Source organism: Semicossyphus pulcher, unplaced genomic scaffold (assembly GCF_022749685.1).
Source record: "Semicossyphus pulcher isolate SPU_LCO1_2020_fin unplaced genomic scaffold, fSemPul1.0.p SCAF_2, whole genome shotgun sequence".
Taxonomy (NCBI): Eukaryota; Metazoa; Chordata; class Actinopteri; order Labriformes; family Labridae; genus Semicossyphus; species Semicossyphus pulcher.
In genome coordinates, this window is record NW_027211693.1 from 15,526,985 (window position 1) to 15,537,275 (window position 10,291).

Below are 10,291 nucleotides of genomic sequence, written 5' to 3' on the forward strand. Positions count from 1 at the left end.
ATGCGCGATTAACCAAATTCACATGGCAGACATTTTTCTCAAAGGTAGCGCTCGGGGTGGGAGGCTCAAAAGCTGTAGCCTGTGTTGTTTCACTGCTGGGTTACAGGTTTTGAGTCGTATAAATGCAGGGAATCTGACAAATGGTTATCATCACGGCTTCTTTCATTGAAAAGCAACTGAAAAACATTTAAATCAAGCCTCACGCTAAACAACATATTTTCTAACCCATAAGCTAACTTTAGACAACAGCTAATGTTAGCATTCCGCCCCTGACTAGCTAACATTACAATTAGCTAGGAAGTAGCTAAAAGCTAAAATGATAATTTAGTAATGTTACACAATACAATAGGAAAGGAATTCATTTTTTGCTAATGTAAAGTTAGCTGTGAATTTACTTCCTAGCTAAAGTAATGTTAGCTAGGAAGTGCTAATGTAATGAAGTGGTTGAATGCTAACCCTAGCTGCTTTCTAAAGTTAGCGATGATTTTTACTCTCCATTGTTACACATTAATGAGAAAGTGATGAAATGATAACAATTTGTCAGATACATTAATATGACTTAAAATATGGAACACAGCAGGATGATTATATATTTTAGCTTCCCACCCTGAGCATGACGTCATTAGGATGTGTAATGTAAATAATTAAAATTTACACTGTGTTCTTTTTCTAGTAGTTTATGACCCTTTAAATTACTGGGGGTTTGATGCAACTTTTCCTGGTTTGGTTGGCCAGTAAACCAAAAAGGTAATAAAAATCTTGTATTTAAAAATGTTCCATACAGTAACTATAGCTTACTGTTGCACAAGTATTAGGTCTACTGCTGCTGCTGCTGACACACATGCAAACTGCAGCTCATTAATTATCAAATACAAGGAGCAGGCTGACAATCCAGATTATCCACATCACACCTCTGCAGGTTGAAACTACGACCTGCAGTCAGACACCAGCAGAAAACAAGTAATGTACAGCATACCTGTTTGTCATTCAAACAACTAATCACAATGACTGAGCTTTAAAAAAAGGCCATCCGTGTCACAGCAGCTAATTCAGGCCAAAGAGCAGGCCTGCTCCAGTGTGCACCAGCAGCCTGAGAGCTCAAGTTTATCTGTAGCTCATTATTAATAAAATGCCATGAGGCCCTAAGAGCATATTGCTCTGTCACTCAGGGCCTAGATTATAATACCCATTGGCTGCATGCAGTTAAATAATTCAACAAGCCTGCGGACTGCCTGTCGCTCTGAAATTAACCCAAAAGAACAAACAAACGACAAAATTTACTGCTGCTGACGACAGACAACAGCCTCTCAGCAGATGTGCTGGGCTGCCAGAGTGCCCTGCAAATCCTGTCTACTCTGTCTTCACTTGATATATATTAGTCACATTTGTTCAAAGAGTTTGCTGAGAGTTGAATGAGGAAAGATCATTTGAGTTTCTTGGGGCAAAGCTCACAGTTTGAATCCAAGCTCCAGCGTCTGAGCTGACTCATGAAAGGCCTCCGTGAACCTCTCACTACTAGCTCATTAGCTCTAAGAGACATGAAAAATGACAGGGTGAAATATCATTATGAGCCGAAGTTGCCGGCGCAGCCCGTTTCTATTTTTGTGAGGAACTACTTTGTGTGGTCGAACTAAAGTAAGCTAGAACATTACAATCCAAGCCATCACTCCTTAATGTAATTACACTTACATCAGTGATACAGCTTACTACACCGTGTGCTTACATGGACCTCAGCAGGCACCATAAAAATATCTTAGTAATGCGGTTAACTAATCTCATGATGTCAACATGCTGCCAGAGTGGGCACTCTGGTTCATCCTTCAGTAGTTCTCCTCCAGACAAAGACATAAGGCTATGGTTTCATAACATTTTTCTTACTTAGCCTGCTTTTTTAGCTTCTAAGAACCTGTTAGCTTAGCATAGCATTAAGACTAGAAACAGGGAGACAACAGCTGGATTGTAAAAAACAAAAGTTGTGGGTTAAATGGCAGATTTTGTTACCTTTGGACAGGCTAGCTGTTTCCCTCCGTTTCCAGTTTGTGTGCTAAGCTAAGCTAATGGATAGTTATGTGATGGCTTTGTATTTATAGCACAGGCCTGTGGTGGTATCAATCTTCTCAACTAACTCTCAGACAGACTTTTCCTTTGAACTATTCTTACTTGTTTATCACCCCAAAGTCTTGATCAGGTCTTTTTAGCAGAACAGAAATCAGTATAGCTTTAATCAGTTTATTGTCCTCCTTAAGTCTGAGCAATATAAAAAACTGACCTTTACTACTTAAGTTATATCATAACTACATACTTAAAACACAAAGTCAACATGTCCCATTTAACATGCTAAAAATAGATTGGCTGTAATCCTCTATTACATCATGGTCAATGCACAGATTCATGGAGAAACTAAGGCAGGATGACTCGTCCCAGTCACATGCCTGTGAGGCAGGCAGCATGAGTGCAGAATGAGGTTACAGGTGGAATTTCCCTCGTCTCTCCTTTCTGTCTGACGTCATGTCCAGTGGCAGCGGTTTCACTGCAGCCGCTGCTGCTGCCTAGCAATCAAACATGTCTGACAAGGTGATATTCAGGTGTCAAAGGCCTGGGGTGGTGGTGAAACAGCAGCGTACAATTAGGGAACTTTGCAAACAGCAGTTCCCTCCTGCAGATCCCGCAACAGAACACCGGCCAACACGGGGACTTCGAAAAAGGGAAGTTCAACAGTTTTATTTCTCTTTTCACAAGTCGGTTCCTGCATTTCTGCAAGTCATTTCAGGTTTCAGCCGTCTCATATGATTGTTTGTTTAGTCAAAGCATATGAACATTGCCATCTTGTGGTTATTGTAAGGCATCCAATTACACTAATTTACACCTAAGAAAGGGTTGTTACATAAACACGGAGGCCTCAGTAAAGGCATTTTCAATCATTATACCTTTTTTAAGCTTACTAGAAAGCTAGAAACTAAACATTACACATTAAAGCTCTGTGAAAACAGCCTCATATTAGCTCCTGGATCCGTGAGTATCTCATGACTATTACAGAGAAGTTTTGACATATTATTTGCCAACTTGCAAAAGAAGAAAAGCCGCCGGGTTCCCGTCTCTTACAAGGCCACTCTGAAAGCTTTTGTGAAACTGGAGTGCTGCTTTCTAAATAGATAAAAGCTCAGATCTTCTTTTTGTGTAGCCAAATCAATATCCAGCAGCCCATTAAGGCAGGCGGGCACGTCTTGGGCAAGAAGAAGGAGAAGTGTCTGATGTCTGAGGAGCTCCTCGTCACTAAAGGGAGAGAGCATTGTTGCCCTTCCTCATCATCACACTCCTCAGCTGCTCAGATTGCTGAGGGTGACATCAGTGTCACAGGATAAGAGGGCTAACGGGAACTGCTTTAGCCTCAACCATGCGGTCTTCTATGTGCACACAACTGACCATATCACTCAAAGCCTGTGCAGCATTAAAGCTATCAAAGCAGGCAGGAGAGAGGCAGAAGGGAGGCTGGATATGTGGGCAGGATGTTTCTAAAACGAGGGCACATGCTAGAGACAAACAAGAAGACTCCACACTGGAGTATATTTGGAAAGTCTTGTTCTGGATAATTGCTTTCAGTGGATTGAAGTTTCCAATTATCCACAGGCCTCTGCCAGTGTTCCCACCAAAGTCAGGCCGTAGGGGAGGGGGAGAACAGGGCGGGTGAAGGGTTGGTGGGTCCAGCTGGTCTCGTCTCCAGTGGGACTGAAATGCTTAAGGCTCGTAACTCTCCCCTTTTCCCCTCTGCGTCACGGCCTCCCCCTCTGAAGGGAGCAAAGGCAGTGGACCAATGAGATTGTGTTTGTCTGTCTCATGATACAAGCATCTTAGCCCAGAAATGTAAACATCTGGCAAACATTTAGACTTGCCACAGAATAGGGTTGATCTTCTATTAAAAGAAAAACTATTTTGTCATGCATGTTATTGTAAAATTGGAAATTGGTGAAAGAAGCAAACATTGATTTGTTTTAAGGCTCAATGATACTGTCAATGGCCTCTGTAGTTTGGCATCGTTTTCATTATTGTAGACCACTTTTATGAGATGCAACAAGTGATTTCTTTGTTTGCATTCTTGCTTACATATGCACTTGAAATGATTAATCGATAACCCAACTGTAGTTTTTTTCTGAGGCAGATCACATCCGTATTCAAACTGTACTGAGAGTATGTTATGAATAAAGTTGACTGACTTTTTCCATGTTTTCCCAACAAGGCCACACCTGCCAACACACACTCAGGTTCAAGAGTTAACTCAGAATATGAGGACAAAATGACTGCTCTATATATCACTATTACAGCTCTAATGGTTGAAGTGAAACACAACTATAAGTACTAACACACACACTCTCTCACACACACACACAGCCACACAGGCTATCAATGCAGTCACATGCCGGCTGTCTGACACAAAGGGGAGTCAGAAATCTATGGAGTAGAAGGCAAAACAGAGCTGCAGGTCATGTATCCTAGTAGCTTGTATCATGAGTTCAGTCACGCTTCTGTAGTTGTAGTTGGACAACTTTGTGTAGTGCAGGCATTGTGCAATAAAAAAACTGTTATATCCAACAATAGGCTTTATCTAAGGCCATTTTATGCTAAAAGTCCTGATTATTTCACATAAAAAGCTCCAAGAAAAGGGAAAGTAGACAGATATAACTGAACAGGGAGTTTACCTACTATAGCCTACAGATAACATTGTTAGTTACAAGAAAGCAAGCAATAACGACAAAACATGCTGTTAAAATTACCCTAAGGGCTTACCTTAGTAGAAGTTTGTCATAAGTACAGCATATTCCTTGGCTTTTAAAAGGCAGTTAAGTGGTTCTCCTCATGAAACCAGGCGACGCTAGGAGAGCATTATTATCCCTGGTGAGAGTGTGACTATTGCTGGATACATCATCGCACAGTCACCGGTCAGTTTACCCTCCCGCTGCTTTCGTGTGCTTCCTGACACAAGGTTGCCGTTTTCTCCGACAGGGGCTGATGCGTGGGGAATTCCTAGCAGTCACATTTTCCTGGGAAATGATTGGCCCAGCACCAAAAAGTTTGGCTGCAGCAGCCTGGTAGTACTAGTGAAGCGAGACCAGAGAGCACTCGGACAGGTTTCAGAGTTGAGCAATAAGCACGAAGGGACGGTGGTGGATTAAAAAGACATTAAGAAAAGACTTCTTTGTGTCCGCGTCATATTCTTTGTCTTAAAAAGTAAATAATTAACAATAAATATTGATTTTTTTTAATCGATGAATACATAGGTGGGAAATGTAATCCGGTTTTATCCAACACGGAAAAACAGGTATGGATTTTAACGTCTATGTTTATCAAACCGCGGTCACAGGTGTGTCCTTGCTACATCCAAACGCGATTTAGTCAAGTGAACTTGCGGACGGAAAAAATATCGTTTGCTCAAAGTATCCTTGAAACTAAGTTTGAGTCTTGTTTGTTCCCTTGAACTACTGCGTTAGACAGCGGTAGCACTGGGAGATATAGGCAGTGGGTATGTGCATCTTCCGGGAATGTCCAAACCCTTGTGAGATGAGAGCAATTGAGGATAACTCCTCAACGGGCGGGGTCTAGGCTACAGTAACGTTAGGTTTCTTAGGAAATGATGAGCGAATGTTGAGAAGGCTGTATCAAATAACCCACAGCTTTAAACACCCACCATTTATCAAATGTGTTTGCTGTCAAATCACATAAACATTGTACAGCATGTAGATCGATGTATCAAACACAATTCATATATTCATCCTATGAAAAAATACAGTGTTCCCATACCGGGAGTCGAACCCGGGCCGCCTGGGTGAAAACCAGGAATCCTAACCGCTAGACCATATGGGACATGCACATTGCCGCCGGAAATAGCCATTTTTACCGTTTTACTTCGAGATTATGACATACATTGGTGTTTATATTAAGCTTGATAAATTCGTTTAACAATGGTCTAATAGCCCGATAAGCTGTTGTTACAATGGTAGTTACGAGTTATACTACAAGCAAACAAGTTATTATTGGTCGTGTTTTGGGTTGTTGTGGCCACAGGGTATAATTTAACACTTAGGAGCTAAGTACCATCTAGTGGTGGTCCAATGTTACTGTAATTTGAATCTTACATGTTAGGCATAACTGCCTTAAATTACCAGCATCCACTGGCTATAAGCAAAGGTAAAAAACTGAATGTATAAAAATCTAAATAAATTATTTTTAAAAAACAATATGTAGTAGAACTGGAGGGCAAAACCTTAAAACCATACGTATTTTTACCTTGTTCTACATATGACGTAATTTTGTCTGGAATGATACAAGTGTACGGACGGGGTCCTGAAGGCTATATAAAATTACTTTAACTTTGTCTTGCTTAAACGGTTTCACCCAACCAAATAACTGTATTGGACAATACTACTTTAAGTTATACAGCCTGTTTGCGTTCATGAGGTGATACATCTCATTCAATTTCACCTAGTCGATGTTAAGGTCCTCCCTCTCCAGTTGAAGTGGTAGCGCCCGCAGACGAGCAGAGACAGCCAAATATTTGACAAACTAGCAATCGTTAGCTAGCCAGCAAGGAGTTAAAATAATACATCGATAACAATACATATCCCCCACACTTGAGCCACTTAAGTTTATGCCAAGGATTTAGTTTTTCGTGTAAACAGGATGTCAACTCCAGCGAGACGACGTTTAATGAGAGATTTTAAACGGTAAGCGACAAGAAAACAACAGAGAAGTAGCTATAGCTAACGTTAGCATCCACGGCTAGCTTGTTAGCGTTAGTCTGAACTAAATCCCCAACATCCAAAAATAATACAAACAGACGTACACTGTTGGGCGTATTATCTGCTTATTTGTAAGGGTATCTGCCGCTAATTTTGGGCAGCTTTAAAAAAACTAATGACTGGTAAGCTATTGACAGGTAACGTTCGTTCGTACGCTAACACCAGCGTTAGCAATGCAGTCGCAATTAGTAACATAGATGTGTAACTTCCTGCTCGCTTTCGCATATAATTAAGACGTTTGACTGCGAGTTAGTATCGTTGATAAAACAATCAATGTTTCGTGCATTCCTCGAAAATGCTAATGTCTTGATTCATATGTGATTTCTGTAGGCTTTATTCGTAAACTAGTTATTGGGAATACAGTTCAAGCCATTGGCCAGATGGCCCTCACAGACAGATGAAACGTTTATGAAGATAGGCTACATACTGTCCAAATACACACTGATCAAGGGAGCTCCTATCTCCAGGCCTTGATAGATCACAGTCTAAGCTTGAGGATAAGCAACCATCTGCCATTCAGTCACTAAAAACCTGCAGATACTCAGCACAGTCAGCTTTGGCACATGGTTTCTTATCCCTGATCTACAGTGTCTTCCAACAAAACAGTGCTGATGGCCACAGAGTCTAAAACCTAATCCTGGTTGGCCCACTATTAAAATCTATTAACACAATATTTTTTTTACAGCATGACTTATTGACTACACTTCAATAAACATTCATCAGGAATGTGGTTGTAATGACGAGGCAGGTAAAGACATACTCATTTTCACCCAGGCAGAACTACCCACTATAGACACTTTAAAGTATTTCATCACTTTTCAATGATACCACAATATCATTAGATTGCAAGGCAAATGCCACCCAGCTGTAAATCCTGGTGGAGTGTTTGTCATTGGGAAATCTGCACACTCTAGGGCCTCCTTCAGCATACAGGAGCCCCCCTTTCAGGCTTAGAGATAAGGCCAAGGGCTTGTTTTATAGTCAACAGATCCTTTCTGTGTGCTGATTTTTAGATTTGAAGCTCTACTTCCATGCTCTTCACCTGCCCTGTAGAACACCATCAACTAGGGACATATGACAGTATGTGTAGCAGTAGGGATGACTTTGAATTGTATGTGTTGTGCTCTGTCTAACATCCATTGTGATTACTGTTTCTGTTAGACTGCAAGAGGATCCTCCTGCTGGAGTTAGTGGTGCCCCTTCAGAAAACAATATCATGGTATGGAATGCTGTCATTTTTGGGTAAGTGAAGTTGTTTTGATAAAACTAAAAAAAGAGTAGATACTTTTAAGTAATTAACTATTTTGTAGATTCCTTTTTTGTGGTTTGTGTGTTTTCTGTAAGTTGATTTACAACCTGTCTGTTACCTCTCTTTCAGACCGGAGGGAACGCCTTTTGAAGATGGTGAGTCCTCTTTAAACTCTTGACATCCAAATCATTCATCTTTCCAACCTTGCTTGAACATTTACACAGCAAATATTTCCTGTTTCTCTAATGAATGGGTTTTAGAAGTTAGAGTATATTGATTGGTGAATAGATGTTTGGCTGGTGCCTTGAAAGTGTGTTAAGTGTGAGATTGTGTTGGCAGTAAAAGATTCTTTTTGTTTTAAATAAGGATTGATGTTTTAACCAATACCTTTTCTGCATTGTGCTTGAATTAATGGCACTAGTTGTCCAAGAAGGCAAATCTTTGACTTACAGTTGATTATCTTGATTGGCACCTGTGGACAATGGAAAAAATAAACTGTTAAAAGTTAAAGTTGTTTGGAGATGTTCTTTAACAGACACCATTTCACTACAAGCGTTTATCACCAAGTACGCTGCCGACTTACAAAACTGATTGTCATTCTTCTAGTGTTACATCTACAGCAGTAAAACAACTGCTCAGACCCATACATATCACGACAGACGATATTTTTGTAGTAGCCTGCCTTACTGTAATACTGTTCAGTAAATTCATACTATGTATTCATTTTGTACTTTCAGGAACCTTCAAACTTACCATTGAATTCACAGAGGAATATCCAAATAAACCTCCAACAGTGCGATTTGTCTCCAAAATGTTTCATCCTAATGGTATGTGCTTAACAGTCTGTGCAGAACAATACATTATAATTTAAATAACAGCAATTAAAAGTTTTACATGTATCTTTTATTTGATCCCGACTTGTTTTCAGTAACGTTTGTTTTAAAGAGCTTCGTTTTCTCTGTGCTCTTTTGCAGTGTATGCAGATGGCAGCATATGCTTAGATATACTTCAGAATCGTTGGAGTCCAACCTATGACGTCTCTTCAATCTTAACTTCAATACAGGTAACCTAACATCCTTTTATGCATTTAAACGCAAAAGAGAAATCATATCAACATAGTGTCTGTAAACAAGCAAAGTACACCTGTAATTACAGCTGTTGTAGCGTCATCAAACCTTATTAGAAACCTAACCCACTGGCATTCTTGGTTGTATTTATTAAGTCTTTACTGGATGAGCCAAACCCAAACAGTCCAGCCAACAGCCAAGCAGCCCAGCTGTACCAGGAAAACAAGCGGGAGTACGAGAAGAGGGTTTCTGCTATTGTTGAACAGAGTTGGCGTGACTGTTGACCCCTGTTATCGTCTGAGTATGAACAGTGTCCAGCCCAGAATCAAGAAACCACCGATCAAGAAAAAACAGCTGATCTCACAAAATAAAACGACACATCTTAAAAATCCTTCTCAGTATATTTGTCCCATAACTGTTGCTAAGTTTGTATGCTGTTGTGTTGTGGCATTCACTCCTGCCGAATGCTATTGTTGGGCAATAGCGTATATTTGTTGAAAGTTAATGTACCTTGTTATATCTGGGTTACTTGCTACATGCCCCAACTCTTTTCATGTTTTTTTTTAAAGTAGGCAATAGACTCTTTGAGTTGTCACTTTTCTACCTTTACATTTATACATGAGTTAAAGTGGTTGGAAGATACAGTGACAGTTAATTAGATGTGCTTGCTGTGTGGTTTGCTGTGATAATACCGACAGTTCATATCTAAAAAATACCAAGCTGTTCATGGGTGTTTCTCCTTCTGTTGGCCTCACTTCTTTTGTTTTCTTCCTGCCTTTTGAAAGCCTCTTATAGGGATAGAAAATTGAGCTGGCATGGAAATCCATCCCTCTGACAAGATGCGTTTGGGGGTCATTTTGCTCTCAACAGTACCTGTAAATCCATGCCTTTGATTTTCATATGTTCTAGATATTGGTGAATCTTTGTCCCTCTTCAACACTAAAACGAGACATAGTACCCTTTCTGAGTACTTTGTTCCGCGCACAGTTTCACACTGTTTTAAGGCTGTGTGAGAATATTTCTATGCTATTTTACAATCTTACAAGTCAGCTTTCATAATAGGCTGATTCTACTGTTTGAACAGGATGGTGTCTGTTTTCTGATTATAAAACTTTGCACTGGTAACCCATGTAACAAACTGTACATTTTCTTGTAAATAAAATAAATATACATCAGTTCTCTGT

The 10,291-nt window shown here is 40.1% G+C and overlaps 2 protein-coding genes and 1 non-coding gene across 3 annotated transcripts in view; 1 reads left to right on the plus strand and 2 right to left on the minus strand.

The window, feature by feature from the left end:
* The window catches only part of elf1 (E74-like ETS transcription factor 1), a 36,777-nt gene extending 31,956 nt beyond the window's left edge, over positions 1 to 4,821 (minus strand). The window contains exon 1 of the mRNA XM_069669800.1: positions 4,783 to 4,821. The gene's annotated coding sequence lies outside the window, so the exon portion shown is untranslated. The remainder of the gene's footprint in view (positions 1 to 4,782) is intronic.
* Positions 4,822 to 5,784: 963 nt separating this feature from the next.
* trnae-uuc (transfer RNA glutamic acid (anticodon UUC)) lies at positions 5,785 to 5,856 on the minus strand. Its single transcript has one exon. It is a non-coding gene; the product is annotated as a tRNA-Glu (tRNA).
* A 686-nt stretch (positions 5,857 to 6,542) lies between these two features.
* Positions 6,543 to 10,289, plus strand: LOC138598123 (ubiquitin-conjugating enzyme E2 A). The gene is made up of 6 exons (XM_069669823.1): positions 6,543 to 6,716; positions 7,953 to 8,033; positions 8,170 to 8,195; positions 8,778 to 8,867; positions 9,015 to 9,103; positions 9,263 to 10,289. Exons 1-6 carry the CDS (start codon positions 6,673 to 6,675, stop codon positions 9,389 to 9,391), a joined length of 459 nt encoding a protein of 152 aa, XP_069525924.1. The 5' UTR covers positions 6,543 to 6,672; the 3' UTR covers positions 9,392 to 10,289.
* Positions 10,290 to 10,291: the final 2 nt, after the last annotated feature.

What these genes read in the sequence shown, in the direction of transcription:
- LOC138598123 (XM_069669823.1), top strand. Translation starts at nt 6,673, where the DNA reads ATGTCAACTCCAGCGAGACGACGTTTAATGAGAGATTTTAAACG. An exon ending in CAAAATGTTTCATCCTAATG is followed by an intron (nt 8,868 to 9,014) that starts GTATGTGCTTAA and finishes GCTCTTTTGCAG; the next exon opens with TGTATGCAGATGGCAGCATA. An exon ending in CAATCTTAACTTCAATACAG is followed by an intron (nt 9,104 to 9,262) that starts GTAACCTAACAT and finishes GTATTTATTAAG; the next exon opens with TCTTTACTGGATGAGCCAAA.